The 16171-nt window shown below is 37.2% G+C and overlaps 4 protein-coding genes across 56 annotated transcripts in view; 1 reads left to right on the top strand and 3 right to left on the bottom strand.

Moving 5' to 3' along the window:
• LOC117608219 (uncharacterized) overlaps positions 1-4265 on the bottom strand; it is a 29513-nt gene extending 25248 nt beyond the window's left edge. For all 8 annotated transcript variants that reach the window (XR_004582307.2, XM_034332994.2, XM_034332993.2 and 5 more), the window contains exon 1: positions 2894-4265. The gene's annotated coding sequence lies outside the window, so the exon portion shown is untranslated. The remainder of the gene's footprint in view (positions 1-2893) is intronic.
• Positions 4266-4475: 210 nt separating this feature from the next.
• LOC117608222 (transketolase-like protein 2) lies at positions 4476-9941 on the bottom strand. 2 transcript variants are annotated; one of them, XM_034333011.2, is made up of 8 exons: positions 9688-9941; positions 7089-7234; positions 6818-7007; positions 6499-6733; positions 6283-6426; positions 6033-6206; positions 5725-5940; positions 4476-5648 (listed from the first exon to the last, which is right to left on the bottom strand). In XM_034333011.2, the coding sequence occupies exons 1-8, from the start codon at positions 9792-9794 to the stop codon at positions 4977-4979; spliced, it is 1884 nt and encodes a 627-aa protein (XP_034188902.2). In that variant the 5' UTR covers positions 9795-9941; the 3' UTR covers positions 4476-4976. The 2 variants fall into 2 exon arrangements, with proteins under 2 accessions (XP_034188902.2, XP_034188904.2); XM_034333013.2 differs by lacking the exon at positions 9688-9941 and adding an exon at positions 7980-8329.
• A 369-nt stretch (positions 9942-10310) lies between these two features.
• Positions 10311-16171, top strand: part of LOC117608226 (uncharacterized) — a 36862-nt gene continuing 31001 nt past the window's right edge. The window contains exons 1-6 of one of the 3 annotated variants that reach the window (XM_034333018.2): positions 10311-10622; positions 10702-11118; positions 11173-11368; positions 11431-11661; positions 11744-11950; positions 12040-12190. In XM_034333018.2, the coding sequence (XP_034188909.2) occupies positions 10455-10622; positions 10702-11118; positions 11173-11368; positions 11431-11661; positions 11744-11950; positions 12040-12190 (1370 nt within the window). In that variant the 5' untranslated portion in view covers positions 10311-10454. Of the gene's footprint in view, positions 10623-10701; positions 11119-11172; positions 11369-11430; positions 11662-11743; positions 11951-12039; positions 12478-16171 lie in introns of those variants that run through there. The other 2 variants (XM_034333017.2, XM_034333019.2) reach the window with 2 other exon arrangements.
• Positions 12500-16171, bottom strand: part of bent (projectin protein bent) — a 59208-nt gene continuing 55536 nt past the window's right edge. For 42 of the 43 annotated variants that reach the window (XM_076692508.1, XM_034332943.2, XM_076692509.1 and 39 more), the window contains 11 exons: positions 15803-16093; positions 15353-15724; positions 15183-15239; positions 14780-14946; positions 14594-14693; positions 14377-14519; positions 14138-14294; positions 13751-14068; positions 13565-13678; positions 13215-13463; positions 12500-13106 (listed from right to left, as the gene is read on the bottom strand). In XM_076692508.1, the coding sequence (XP_076548623.1) occupies positions 13261-13463; positions 13565-13678; positions 13751-14068; positions 14138-14294; positions 14377-14519; positions 14594-14693; positions 14780-14946; positions 15183-15239; positions 15353-15724; positions 15803-16093 (1922 nt within the window). In that variant the 3' untranslated portion in view covers positions 12500-13106; positions 13215-13260. The remainder of the gene's footprint in view (positions 13107-13214; positions 13464-13564; positions 13679-13750; positions 14069-14137; positions 14295-14376; positions 14520-14593; positions 14694-14779; positions 14947-15182; positions 15240-15352; positions 15725-15802; positions 16094-16171) is intronic. The other variant, XM_034332952.2, reaches the window with a different exon arrangement.

The raw sequence follows: 16171 nt of genomic DNA, 5'->3' as shown, positions 1-16171 counted from the left end.
CCAATAAATGTTATTCCTTATGCAAGATTTCTAAAAAAAATTTACTCAAAACAATCTCTGAACGGGGGGGGAAAAAAAAATAAATTCCAAGCGTGGAGGAAGCAATTCATACAACTTTGATAACACCCTACGTATGTAAGTGCAAGCGGTTGTAAGACGAATCTTATGCAGTTCGTATTGTCGCAGAGATAGGGCTGAAGAACTCTCGAGGGAACTTGAGTCGTGGAAAGTGCCGAGAGAAGACGGAACGGTGACGTTCCTACGTGTAGACAAGAAGGCTGCGAATTCCAACGATGTTTTCACAGAAATATGCACACAGTGTGGAAATAATAATAGGAACACTTGTTACGAAAACTGTAGATTCTCCGTGGTAAAAGAAATTGAAAACTTTAGTAGGATTTTGCGATCAGAAGCATCGTTTCCGAGATATAAGCGATGGAAATTCGACTTCCGGGGTGCACTGAGCGACTGACCAAACAGCTGATTGCATCCATCTATATTACTTGCACTTACACAAACGAATGCGTATAGATTCGCGTACAATCTAATTGCGTAGCGATCGAACACTAAGAGATTATTTACATTTGTGTTTACGGGGGATTCGACGTGTAAGTGCAAATCAGCTGATCGTTCTGTCCCCTACTGCTTAAACGGAGCACCCCGGATACGGAGGACCCAATTTTTTTTTCCAGACATCTTGTAACATTAAATCACCCTTAACCAATCCTTGGAATGAACGTCAATTTGAAAATTGATTAAACCGATTCGGTAATGTTCAGATCGAATAATTGTGTTGATTATTTTATTCGGCTCGCTTGTAGCTGAAAAGCAGATTAACATAGAAAAATGATTTCTCTCGACGAATCGAATATTACTGGTATTATACAGTTTATAACGGCACTCGTGCATTATTGCGCGGCAAAGATTAAAGCATTATGATAAGATAAAACAGAAAGCAACGGAGAGCGGGAAACGGTAACGAATTCGTTAGAATTCGTTCGATACTCCACTACTGTTACAGCTTTAAACCAGTTAATAAACGTGAAAAGAGGAGCAGAGATAATTATGTGTTCGTCGATAACCGTGTATATACTATCAAATCCGAATTTCCATTGAAATTCCATTTTTCCAGCAACCCCGTTTCAATTTACTCTCGAGTAAATTTAATTACAATACATTGGAAAATGAAACGTAAAGTTAAACCGAAAGAATTATCACGATTTATCAGAGTAAATCACGATTGTAAATAAGTTGATGATATTTCGGGATAGATAAATTTTCACTGACTTCATCCTTTCAACCTGTCGTATTTGTAAACACATTGACTAGCACGAGGGTCATCGGTCAAACGACAGCTTGCTTACGTGAACTGCTACTTCGAAATGTCAGATCCAGTAAGAGAGCTTCTCTTGAAACATTAATTCCCTTAGTCAATTATTCAACCAAGTTGAAAGGAGAAAAACTGGTCCTTGGTTTAGATCGGAAACTTAATTGGTCGATTCCACGAGAAAATATGAAACGCGGAGTCACAAAAGAACGGTCCAATTACTCCAAAGATAAATTAGAAATGCTTTCGCTATTTCTTGCCTTTCCTCCACTCGCCAGATCCAATACCTTCCAAGGGAAAACTTTATTCTCCCTTCTCTTTTCCTTCTTCTCGAATGCCCGGACCAAAACTTACATCGCAGAAGCTGAGTTTAAATACTTTAATAATCCCCTTTTCACCGTTACCAGACAAAGTCATTCGGAAAATGATCGTTTCTTTCTATTTATTTAAAAAATATTTGAAAAGTAAAGAATTTTCTTAATACTCTAAATATCACCGCGGGATTATCAATGACACGTTTAAAAATTTAATAGTGTTGTTAATAGTGACAAAAATGTCGCATGTGTAGCATCGTAACGGCACTACTGCTACGAAATACCAAGTACACTCGACCGCCTTTGAAACCGGTATAAAAAGGCCGAGCGACAGGCCACTGGAACACGCTATTAAATAGGCCGAGCTGCTAGAAGGGAAATGATTAATCGTCGCGAAACCGTCTTTTCACCCTAAAAATTACTCGCATGTCAAATGCGATCAATTGATATCCTTCTCTATACTATTTTTCCTTTGACATACTGCGTAATCGTAACACTGATAAATAATAATAATAAAAAAAACATTTCCTCCTTCTTCCATAACCTCAACCCTTTCTTCTGTGCTTTTTCAATGCTAAGTACCTTCATACATTCTGTCCTTTATGTAAAATACTTTTTCAATTACCATAACTTATCACTTATCATTATTAACATCTGAATTGTTTGTAAAAATAAGTATTTGTAAAATTATAATGCTACTGTTGTCAAGATGAGGTTATGTCATTACCCTACTCATATTATTTAAATATTTTTCAAAATAGTGCTCAATCTTATCTACAGTAGATAAACTTGTCTCGCATACTTCATTTTGTGAATAATAATGAAAATAATACCTTGTACGTTACTGCAATAATAAGTATCATCAATAATTCTCATAATAGCTAGATAATGACAGAAAAATGTTCTAAGGGATACTTTTATTTATAGCCAGGTTCTACTTATTTTTCTTAAGTATACGATCAACAAACAACATGTGACAAAACAAGCGAATACTCTAAAACCAATAAAGATTTTGATGCTTTATACAACTATCATTTCTGAAAATAAGTTACCAATGAATCATCGCAAGAAGTACATATTAATATGTATCTTCGCTAAAGACAGAACCTTTCACCAATTACTATTATTTTCTCATTTAAAACATATGATAGTATCGTAGAACTAAATATATATTTGCTTAGTGTATTATTTAAGCTAAATAAAGAAATATAAACATGAAAAATATAAGAAAAAATATAGGTAGTGTACTTACTCTGTGGGTAGTACAGAGTCTAGGAAGGGTGGTACTGCTGGCAAAGTGGGTAGACACGATGGTGGAGAACCGGTAAGTTGCTCGGTGCGATGCACGAACATCAGGCGGCATAGAACTCGTATAGTGACGGTCGTTTATGTTGCTGGTACACACAAATGCCGCTGTTCACGTACTACGTACACGCACCGTCATCCGGAAAAATCTAAAGACTATGTTACGCGTACATCCAAGTGATTGAGAATCACATCATACATACGGCACAATACGGTACAGCAAGGCACGGCACGACACGAAACGACACGACACGAGACGACACGATACGATACGATATGATACGACACGACACGACACGATACGATACGATACGATACGGTACGGCACGACACACAGGATAAAGACACGATGCAACACCGGGTACACACTAAAAAAGTGACCAAGATCGTAAAACTAGAGGCACCACCTCGAGGAGGTAAGATTCTTCGAATATGTGTGACGGCGGGGGCTACGGATTAATATGGCCGTCCCTCGTTGACACAAAGTTTCGAGTCACGCATAAAACGCAACTTCTAGGAAATGCGAAAACCAGACTAATCGGAATATTGTTGGCAAGAGAGAAGCTTGTTCGGATACGACGCGCACGCATTTGTTTTACTCGCGGCACCACACACCACCCACGATTCTATCAATCACTCGCTTCCGTATCACCCTGTTGTATTCTCCACGCGCTCCCTGGCTTTTCTTCTTTCCTTCCTTCTTACCTCTGCTCTTTGATAAATAATTCGTCCATTTCTTTCTCTGTCACATATGATTCCCTTTAACCCCGTACTGAACACGTTCCTTGCTTGCTCTCCCTCTCTTCTATCTCCTCTCTCCCGATCGTCGTTTTCGTCGAGCACTACAAGAGGGATCCTGCGAATACCGCACTCGCGTCTCGAATTACCAACAACTTTCTTGTTGTATCGTGTTCTCGTATTAGCGCACCACGAGAACCGTGGAAACATTCGAATGATCGCGTTCCTTTCACGCTTTTCGAACACGTAACGCGGCCTTGCTATGAACGACGTCAACATCACCACCGTACGCTTTCATGGCGGCCATCTTTTCGGGATACGCGAACGCGAATCGCGGAACGGAAAACGCACACGCGTGTATACCTTGCACACACACATACACGTGCCACCGCTCCAGTACGTATACGCAATGGCCGTCGGATCAACTACTATTACCTACACAATCACGATCAAGAGAGATACTTGTGCGCACGCATACATATACAAATTTAACCGTGCCAGCCTGGATATTTGGATACCGAACAGCAAACCAGACACCGGAGCGAAGAACGGGAAATGGTTGACGTTTCTTGTTTAACAGGGGAATGTGGCGCTGCTGTCTGTTCTCCTTTTCTATCTTTCTCTAACTTCCACTCTCTATATACAGCTACACTAGTCTCTCGACCAATCAAAACTTCATTCTCACAGTGACTGGTCTGAAAATCTAGGGATTCTTCTAGTTCTTATTTTTTTTACTATGTTAGTTCTTCAAAGCTCCAACTTCCTCCCTCATCGTTAATATTTTGCGCGCAAATTTTAATCTTCTTTTATTTCCATTCAATTTTTCTGTAATACACAAACTTAACGTTTAACAATATTAATATTATGTATGCTTGTGAGCTTGAGGTAGGTACGGATAAAGTTCATCCAAAATTATTTTTCCAAATGTATCTATTTCTCCTTAACACGGTAGTTTCAAAAACATTTCGTATCTACAAATAGTACGCGCATCAAATATTCATACAAAATTAGATCTTCGTGTACAAAACTTCGTTCTCTCTTTAAAACATATATGTATAAATATATGTTTTCATTACACCTTTCTATCTATGTAGACATATAAATGCAAACCAAATTTTTTATATTTATGCACACATTGAATGTATAAAAACAACCTGGAATGAATAAGTTTTTTCTTGAATTTGTATCATAAAAATAATTGTATTCTGTGTATATTCTGATATGGCAGTACGTTCTGTGTATAAGTCGGTTCTCATTATTACGATACCCGTAATTTTATGTATCTGGTAAATTTACAACTTTAAAACTTCCTGAACAGCAACAACAACTTTCTGTGCGCTGATTCCATATTTATCCAATAATGCAGTCGGGGGACCAGAGCGTGGTACTTCCGGTACAGCTAACTTCTTAACTACAATATTTTTTTCTAAAGCCACTGCTGAAAGAACTGCTTCCCCCAGGCCACCTTCTGGATAATGATCTTCAACGGTAATCACTCGTCCTCCAACTTCTTTAGCGTTCTTTATAATTAGTTGAGAATCAAGTGGCTTAATAGTAAATGGATCGATCACTCGTACGTGTACTCCTACTTTAGACAATTCTTCGGCAGCTTTGAGTGCCTCGTACAAGGTTACTCCAGCTCCAATCACGAGAACTTGATCTTTGGGGGAAGACTTAACCACCTTACCCTTGCCAACGGCAAAGACCTCATCGTTCTTGTACAGAACTGCTGTAGCAGGACGAGAGGTTCTTACGAAACAAATGCCTTTGGTATTAGCTGCTAATTCGATAGCACGCTCTGTTGAAACGGCATCGCTTGGGTAAAACACGGTAGAACCGGGAATCGTACGGAACATGGCTACATCCTCCAGACCCATCTGCGATGGACCGTCTTCTCCGATGGAAACACCGCAATGAGATCCAACGAAATTAACATTTGTTTGCGAAATAGCACCCATACGAATCTGTAAAATTTAAAAATAATATTTAAAAGAATTTATTCGGTTTCCCTTTTTCTGTCCATAAGATGCTTTATTTTACCTGGTCAAAGGCACGAGTAAAGAAGGTCGCAAATGCCGATACAAACGCAACAGTTCGGTCTCTGCATGCTGCACCAATTGCAACTCCTACAACGTTTTGTTCAGCAATAAAACCCTCGATAAATCTAGCTGGATCAACGACCTTAATTTTTTCGGCGTACGTAGAATTTTTCGTGTCACCATCCAAAGCAACTACGCGAGGATTACTTTTGGCCAGCTGAAACAAGATAAAACAAAGAATGTGAAAACGATTATCGTTATTCGATACTTATCGTTAGTCACTGGAATAAAAGAAAAACATGTGCAAACCTTGGCTAAAGCAGTACCATAAGCCACTCTAGTAGCTACTTGTTCTCCTAATTTATAACTTGGTGGGGTCGCTAATTTGATATTTTTAATATCTACTACTGGAGCATCATCAACCAATGGTTTTTGGGGATGCAATCCTAGAGGACCAGAATTTTTCAACATTCCAGTTAAGTGCTGTAATTAAACGTGGTATATTATAGTTTTTAAAACATAATTCATTATTTTATGGTATATGTGTTCTTGTTCTTACTTGAATCACTTCATTTGCTTTATTGCCAAGCGGTTTTCCATGCCAGTTTTCTAAATCTTCAATATTCGGGAAATACTTTCCTTTGAATGTTTTTGCTAGAATAGCAGTAGGACGTCCTTTTGTGTTCTGTGCTTCATGGAAGGCCTAGTAAACAAAATTTTATTGTAAATTTTCTACATTTACAGCCAGTTTATATTTGCACATGCACAAACATACTTTGGCTAATTCTTCAACATCATGACCATCAACAACTAGCGCATTAAAACCGAAAGCTTCCAATCTTTTGCGGTATACTTCCATATTATGCTGAAGAGATGTTGGTTCACTTTGACCTAAACGGTTTATATCGAAAATTGCACAAAGATTATCTAACTTATAGTAAGATGAAAAGTGCAGTGCTTCCCATATTGAACCTTCAGCTGCTTCTCCATCACCGATAAGGCAGTACACTCTAAATTATAATAAAAACAAATGAGAATTTTACTTGTGAAAGCAAATTTAAAAAATAAATAATAAACATTAAATATTTATATACCGGTAATTAGCTTTGTCAAAATTTTTTCCTACATAGGCCATTCCTGCAGCAACTGACAAACCCTGACCTAAGGAACCAGTTCCAACATCAACAAAGTTCAGTCTTGGAGTCGGGTGTCCTTCTAAATCGCTGTCAAGCTTTCTCAAATTTAATAATTCATTTGGTGAGAAAAGACCTGCTTCAGCCCATGCTATAAATATAAAAACAAAAATTTCAGCGTTACGACGATTCCTGATGAAAGCGTTTAATATATGAATATTTAAAAAATTACCCGCATAAAGGATAGGAGCCGCATGACCTTTGCTCAGGACAAATCTGTCGCTGCTTGGATCACGTGGCGCCGATACCTTGTAACGCATCGTGTGGAAAAATAAAACAGACATAATTTCTGCCATGGACGAACATGATGTTGGATGTCTAAAAATCAAGCATACATTTTTTTTTCATTGAAATTAATTAAATAATTTGGAAATATAAAAAATTGGATAACACAATAAGAATCGCGTGATTCTAGGTATTATATGTATATGTGTGTTTCATAATATTCATCATAATCGAAGTGTTATCTTTTAGAGGTCACAAAGTCACTAATCTCGATCATACGATTGTCCGATATCGAAAGTCGAGAATAGCCAAAATCATAATTACATAATTTCTAATGCAATTTTTACCGTGAAAATAAATTTTTTAGAGAAATATTAATTAATTACACTGAAAGATTATTTGACTGTAGTGATAGAAGTATATGTATAATTTTTATTTTATTTTCGTTTATATTTGTTTCTTATATCATTTACTCGTTACCGAATAATTAATGCGATTCAAATCATGTATCTCCTGATCGCATAAATTACCATATTTGATCATGAATTTGAACATATCACCGCCGATAAATATTTATACTTAATGATTCAAAAAAAGAATTTATATAAATTCTTAACAGTCGATTAACGTTGATTCTAATATTTTAATATATTATCAAATTCTTCCAGTTGAAATATTTCAAAGAGATCCGTTGAAGTGTAGGCAAAAAAAAATTTAACGTGTCAATAGTTGGAACATAGTTCGAAAGATGATAGTGTATTCCTAAAATGAAAATAATGCAAAAAATAAATATTTAGATGTTGTTAAATATTCCCAAGACTTTTCCCTTATATCGTACCCGCTTTTCGATGCTTCGGTAGCTTGAATACATTCAATACGAAGCCTGGTCGCAAGGTCTTGAAGTTTTTCCATGTTCGTATCGCGCACCATTCTGTACTATGAAAACACCTTTCCAAAAACCGTTTCGCGACAAGCGTTCAATAACAACTGAGGGATTGAACCTTCCACGAGTAACTGCGCCCTGGACCTCCCCTCTCTACGGTCTTCATGACGGTGTACAATACATTTCAAAATCAACGTGTTCACGTTTCATACGTGTGGAAACCTACCGGTCTTATTCCCGATACATACTACCACTACATATCACCACTTACCATTTCTATAGGTCATAATGTGCAAATAAAAAAGTGTGCGTTTACACGCTTAGTTAGATAATGGATACTTTATCAGCAACAATTTCATAACGCGTTTCGGAATTGCCGGATCCCTTTAGCAGAATTATTTTTAAATTATCACACTATACATATATATTTTGGTTACTATCAAGAACATAACTAATATAATTTCTTTTGCGTTTAAAATTTAAATTCGATTTAAATAATGTTTCTTTCTTCTAAATCTATACCATAGGACATAGGATAAACCGGAAGGGATGCGCGTCGTAATGAGAATATTTTTACCGCGCTATTCAGAAAGAAAATTTTTATTCTCAAAATATGTAACTAACTCATTTCGTTTTTGTCACATTCGGGGTCAAAAAATCATGAATGATAATTTCGTGAAACATGTCAACCTTGATATATTCTCGATTATTCAGTCTCATCGTACGCGCGTTATATAACGACTCATCGTCACTAACGTGCTTTACCCTAATATGCACGTGTTGGACGCACTATTGCTGTGTGCAAAATCTATAGAAAGAAATTCATGTATAAGCCTGTTTTGAGAACCGGTGCAGCATTATTTTTTTTTAAACATTTTTGGAAATTGTTACACTGTTAATCCCGTAACAATATATGCCTTATGCATATACCTAAATCATCATTTTTATTAATTATACATAGAGTACAATTCACGGTCGGAATATTTCGAAATTTATTAACGAAATGTACATTTAGGCGAGTATTGTTTTTAATTTATTGGAAAATCTTGCATATTTAACACATATTACGAATCTACAATTTTCCAGGTTAGGATGGATGGAATATCTATGCACACGCGCGATAACCCTTTCTTTAGGTACTGATTAATAAACACTAATGATAAGGAACTATTTCAATAAAACAAAATTTTCAATGTTATATAAATATTATTCTGTTTGCTGTTAAATGCATAAATAAGAACCGCAATTATAACATTACCTTGAACTGTGTATTACGATGTAAGCGGCTAAAAATGTAAGTAGTCTTACATCGCTAGGTAAACTTTCTAAATCCGAATTAACATCGTGCGATTCAAAAATTTCTAAAATCACGATGTCTACAGAGAAAAGAAAAATAAGGAAAGTCAATGTATAACGTAATCGGTTATTGTTGCAGCTAATTACGGCCGAATTATTGTATCTACAAAATAAAGCAAGTAAATTTCGTGCCGCATTCATCGGAATAACTTTCGCGCGCGATTTTTCTAATATTTGATATTTATTCCAAAAACGTAGCATGTGATAGCATAATTAAATACAGTAAATATCGATATCTGTTCATCCGAAGAAAAGATATTTAATAACTTATTGAATTACAATTATAAAATTATATTATTGCACGTACCCGGATTTGCTGGCTTGTGTGGCATTGATTGAATGAATTCTCAACTTTGTTGCGATGTCTTTTAATTCTTGAATGGTTTTCGATTCCGGTTTATGGTAGTTTGCCATTTTTTCACGAATTGAATATAACGATTTACTACAACTTTAATGGGCTTTTAAGAAAGCTTCGGAAAAATGCTGACCACGAGACGTGTTGCGGTGCAACAAGTAGAATTCGCGCAAGCGTGATATAAGTTAAATGTAGAGAGGAATCTAGAAAAATCCAGTGGATTGCATGAATATTACTCTACGATTGTTTCTAGATGGCACTATCACAAAAATTTTAGTATAACCACTCCCGACTTCAGAATGTATGTATTCTCGGTTATAATGGCGCCTCTGTGTCAAAAGCGCCCACTGGTGGCGAGAGATTGCAAAGAAATTTGAGGAATTTGTTCAGGTGGCCCTAAAGAATCGTCGTCTGCTTTTTATATTACCCACATCATCAAAAAATGATAAAATATTGAAATTGAAACAATAGTACGATTGAATAGAAAGAATACAGAATGATACACGTGAGTTAAAATCCGTGCTACCTGTTATAGACCCCAAATGATGCACTTTCGCGTAGATGCACCGCGTGGAGGCGCCTCAACGACGCTGTGCGCAAGCGTATGGGAGTGAGAGTATCGCCAATCAGGGCGAAGATGCGTACTGGAGATGCGCAAAGAACGAAAACTGGTCTTTTCGCAGTTATGGACTCTGGTGAACTGCGGTATATGATACATCATGGAGGGACATATAACATTGATTCATAATGAAAACCATATCGAAGTCGATAAGCAAAAACTTGCATCCAAAAGTTGTTACTTTGCTTCCCTATTTTCGCATAATTTTAACGATTCTCATAACAAGGAATATGTTATTAATTATAACATAACCTTTTCTACTTTACAGGTTCTTACTACGTTTTTTACTAGCATGAGTTTAATGAGATTTTTACATATTATCTTTACGGTAAATTTTCTGTTTTTAGAATTTTGTTGAATGGATTCAGGATGGCGAAGCCCCTACATACTCGCAGTATAATTCTATAAAAGTTTCTTTGATAAAATTTATAAAACATAACTTTATAGAATTATTAAATTTATTACAATTGAGTGTATTGTTTGCGGCTGATGAATTATCAGATGATGTTACAGACGTTATAATTTCACATTGGTTGTTACCAGAGAAAATCATTGATATATGGTTATTGGCTCAAGAATTGAGTTTAAAAACATTACAAGATGTTTGTCTGTCAGTCTGTTTAGATCGCTTTGAAGAGTTACCTGTACCTTTGCTTACTGAATTAACCAAAGATAATATTACTCAATTAATTGCAAATGTTAATGTAAGGTCTTCCATAGAGTACCTGAATTTGATAAGAAACGAATGGATGAAATGCCACAGGGTAATATTATTACATACTATTTTCATAGCATCTTTTAATATATTTTAATTTTAGACATTAGATATTATGGAAATGAAAGATAAAAGAGAGTTGAAATTCATACATGGCACTGTTATTTATAATATGTGTGAGTCTGTCGATAAGGATGCATTTTTATATACCTGGAATGGTAATGATTTATCCAAATGCATTCAGTTAAAAAACAGAGACTCTGGTAGTGAGATAATTGGAATGCAAGTTGCAAGTAGAGGTATATTTTGTTGAGTTAATTTCTAACAAAAAGAATGATAATAGTTGAAAATAATATTTTAGGTTTCAGTATGTATACAATTGGAGGAGAAAAGGGTTTGGGAACTGGGAAATTTAATGATATTATTTGGCGTTATTGTCTCTTATCAAAAAAGTGGTATTATCAAGCACATCTGCCTGTTCCCAGAAGGCATATGGTAGCTGTATTTTTGAAAGATAAATTAGTTTTGGCAGGTGGTGTAGGGAAGCATAGATTGAAATTGAATACAGTTGATATTCTTCATATTCATTCTGGTTAGAAATATTTTCATAAAACTGAAAGTTTTGTAGAAGTTGTAAATATGTATACATAAAAATACACTGCATAAGTTTTTAGGTAATTGGACAAAATGTACAAGTAAAATGCCTGAAAGTTTTACCGAAGTTCCGCCACACTGTGTTTTTAATGGCAAGCTGTTTCTCTTAAAATCATCCATTTACATTTATTCTATAGAAACCAATGATTGGCAAATCATATCAATTGAAAATCCTGCTAGACAAAGTATAGCGTTTCTCACGCATGACAGAACATTATTTTCAACTGGTAAATATGTATATATACACACGCAGAAAAATAATGCTTCAATGCTCTCAATTTGTTTTTTTACAATAAATTTAATACTTTTCTACAAGGTGAATATTTAGGTGAAATGGTTCTATCAAGAATTGATGCAAAGGTGTCGGTTTGCGAGAAGGGAGATTGTTTACAGCAATGCGTAGAGCATAGAGTAATAAACATCATGGATACTGTACCTGTTCATCAAGATGATTCGTATCGGATAAGGTACGTGTGTGTCAGTGGTTTTGATTTAATAATATTGAATACTGATCGCGATGAAAAGCATCAATATTTGCATCTCCATACACAGAGAAGAAAAGATTTCGAAAATTGTTTTATTCCTACATTAAGATGTATTAGCATTATCGATCCGAATACTTTATACGATACTGTGTAATTTTGAAATTAGACTAAAGTAAAGAATTTCATAAGATTGAATGTGATTTCTTCTCCGACTGGACATATTTCTGTAAAGGTTCGTTTACAGTATTATAGTAGGAATAGTATAACGGAAGGAGACATGCAAAACTACAATTTTATATTTGAGAATCATTTTCTATTTATCGTAAATTTTGTAACGGAAGCAGTCTTCAAACATGTATAACACGACGGTGCGTACGATTACATGGAATAAGGACGTACATTACGGCAGTACTATCAATTATTTCGTACTATAGTCGTCCAGGCAGGATAAGATGTTATTTAACGTTCTAATAGACGAGGATGCTGGCTATCTTGCCGGGACGGGCTACAACGAACCATTGCTGGTTCGACTTACCTTTCGTACTGCCGTTATGTATTATTGTATGTACTTAAAATATGCTAATTCGTGTATACAGCAAAGCTCGTATTAGCGTAATAGATTGCGCGTGCTATCCGTATTCTTTAACGCTTTGGATTCTTGGCCATATTCTTCACCATATAACGACATGATTTTTTTGTTTTTGCGATATGATAAACACACAAAAAGAAAGTACAGCGTTCCAAGGATAATTTACATATAGAACAGTGCAAATACAATAGTTTTTTCAATTTCTCATTTATACACGAGCGTCACGTTCTTTATGATCGCGTTCATTTGCGAGTCACAAATTTGTACAGTCCATTTTTACATGATTTTCTCTCGATAACGTTGTGGATGCTGAAAAGAGATGAATTAAAAGGAGAAAAGTAATATCAAGATGAAGAAATGGTAACGCTATTCGATAATAGACGGGTGAAAGAACGGTAAAAAATAAATAAATCTCACCCAACTTTGTCGCGTTGCGATTTGTTCACGTACGAAATCAGTGAATTCACAGTTCGTTAGCACTTGTAACGTTTAGGGCAAAAGCAGCATTGGTTTCACCCTTTTTGCCGATCGCGCGAGCAACGTACTGACCCACGTCGCTGGCCGTGCACGCTTTAATACGCAACTCGAACGATTTGTCACCGTCTGAACTGAAGAGATACCTGCTGCTGGTCTCTGGGAGCGCTTTTCCGTCTTTCAGCCACGTTACTGTATAATTAAAATCATAGTACTCGTTAGGATTTTGATTAACAGGGCGACAGTTGCAATGATAAATCTACGATAACGTAAGAAACAATTGTATCGGTTACCTTTCAGAGGCGCGGTTTCAGTCTTGCATACGAATGTAACCGATTCGCCTTCGCCTATCGTTGCAGATTTTGGGAATGTCGTGAAAACTGGACTTTTCGGTTCCTCGTTTGGAACTACGGACAGAATCGAGTATTTAGATATTTTGAAGAAAAACGATCTCTCTCTCCGTGATCGCGTTAACGTACCAAGTACATTTAATGTGCACGACGAGAAGCTCTCTCCTGCGTCATTGAATGCCTCGCAGGTGTAAGTACCAGAATCTTCGGGGAAGATTTCGGCTATGTTCAGTTTATAGATGTTGGCCTCGTTGCTGTATTGGAAGTCCTTGCTAGGTTTGATTTCCTTGTTATTGTGAAGCCAGACCACGTCGAATTTCTTCGCGCCTATTATTCGACAGCTCAAGATCACGGCCTCGCCGTCCTTTACGAACATGCTCGTTAAATGGTCCACGATTTGTGGAGGTTTGTCGTCGGTCTTTTTCTTTGCCGCTGCATTCGTCATCGCTGAAAAGAAACGTACGATCGGATGATTCGATCACTTTTCTAGTTTCCTCCTCTGTTTTCGTTACTTACGTTTTATGGTCAACTTGCAAGAGGTAGTTACAGTACCGATACTGTTACTCGCCTGACAAGTGTATTCGCCTTCGTCTTCGGGGAAGACTTCGTTGATAATGAGAGTGGCAACTCCGGCTTTGTATTTCAGACTCATGATCTCTGAAGAGCTCAGCGTCTAACGAATAACACGGTTCTTTAGTTTCGTGATGTTTGATTAAAACATTAAATATGATACAAGTTCAGTTTCATAAGTTTACCTTGCCATTCTTTAACCAGGTAATTTGTGGTTCTGGATCACCGTCAACTTTCGCGCTGAGTTCCAATTGTTCTCCGTCACCGATCGTCAGATCGCTCAATTTTTTTGTAAACTGCGGCGGTCTCATCGAGTCGTCGGGTGGATCTTGAAAGATAAAATTCAACTTTTGCTTATGATGTTTCTTTCGTTTATGACTTCAAGTAACGCGTTTCACTTACAAGCTAGTTCTTTGGTCGTACTCCTAGAGCGGGATGGGCTGCCGGTGGCATCGAGTCCATATTTCTTGACGCTTCGTTTGTCTGTACTGGAGTCTGTGGCCTATATTATATAATATAATTGTTTTATCCAATATTAACGTACATTTTTATCGCCCTTATGAAAAACTTTAATCGATTTATACTTACTTTATAGGAGGACGAAGAGGAAGTAGTGGAATTATGTTTGGTGGTAGAACTATTATAATTATGACCCTGCGTGGTGGTGGAACTGTATCCACTGTATCCGCTGGATTTGTGTACCGTTATGATCGGCGGTGGTGCTGGTTTCAACGGTTGCTCGATGAATCTTCGATCTGAAGAAAATTACCACGTTTTTTAAGGTATCAATTTTTGTTGATATTACAAGTAAAAAATACACGCTACTATTTCTACTCTACTTTGTACACGAATGGGTACAATTTAAGATTCATGCGCCTAGAGGCAGTAGTACTATCTTGACTAGGGTTACAAACAAGAACGCGAAACAAGAACGTTAGTTGGAGGGTACAGGGAGAAAAGAAAAGGAGGGGGCTACACTCTATGGCTCTACCTCCGGAATGTAGGAGGTCGTGCGCTAATTTAACTTGCTCCTCGGTTTCCCCGGTGCCTACAAAACAAATATCTCATGAGTGTTGGTCAGACACGCCGGAAACGTGTATTACCGTCAAGTATAAATCGTCTTCGAAGAATATTTAACGATCCTTTGAAGAACGAACGTACCTTCGACAATGACCACGCAGCTAGTTTCATCCTTTCCGTGTTTGTTCGTCGCGACGCAACGATATTTGCCGCTGTCTTCTGGTTTACAGTCGATTATTTCCATCGTGACCACACCGTCCGCGTTCGTCATCGCATAATGATGTTTCGAGAGTTCTTCTCTGTCCTTGTACCATTTAACCGTCGGCGGTGGATTACCGCTCAAGCAACAGAGAAGTTTGCACGTTTGTCTGACTTGAATGACACGCGGTCGAAGCAAGAAGGTGAAGCTCGGTGCCGATTCGATCGTTTCCATCCAAACGTTGTAGCCAAGCGGTTCTCTCCTTCGGACTGGATGCAGTTCTGGCCTGTATTTCGGGATCTGAATAGGCAGCGCTGAAAATTTTCATTGATTATTATCGTCTATCCTTGCGAACAGTGATTAGTAAGTAATTCAGTAAAGTTGATACGTACGTTGCACGTTCAGGAAAACGACTTCTTCTCTGTAACCATAATGATTCTCCGCTCTGATCACGTATTCTCCTCTGTCCTCTAGTTTCACTCGGTTGATGATGAAGGTGTAGTCGTCGCCGTGGTATCGTTTCATAAATTTGACAGATTGTCGTAGTTCCTGGTTGTTGTGGAACCACGTAAGGGTCGGAGCGGCGATCGCGATCACGCGGCAAGTGAATTTCACGCTCTGTCCCTCGTACGCGAACGCGCTGGTAGGTTTGATGACAAACCTTGGCGCTGCTTGTCGTCGATCTGCAAACGAAGGGAACGATTATTATTAAAAGTGGACGAGAAGACGTTATTTATCAGCAAGGTAACTTTGTCCCTTAC

The sequence above is a fragment of the Osmia lignaria genome, chromosome 15 (assembly GCF_051020975.1).
Source record: "Osmia lignaria lignaria isolate PbOS001 chromosome 15, iyOsmLign1, whole genome shotgun sequence".
NCBI classification, from domain to species: Eukaryota; Metazoa; Arthropoda; class Insecta; order Hymenoptera; family Megachilidae; genus Osmia; species Osmia lignaria.
This window is presented reverse-complemented; position numbering and strand designations above follow the sequence as displayed.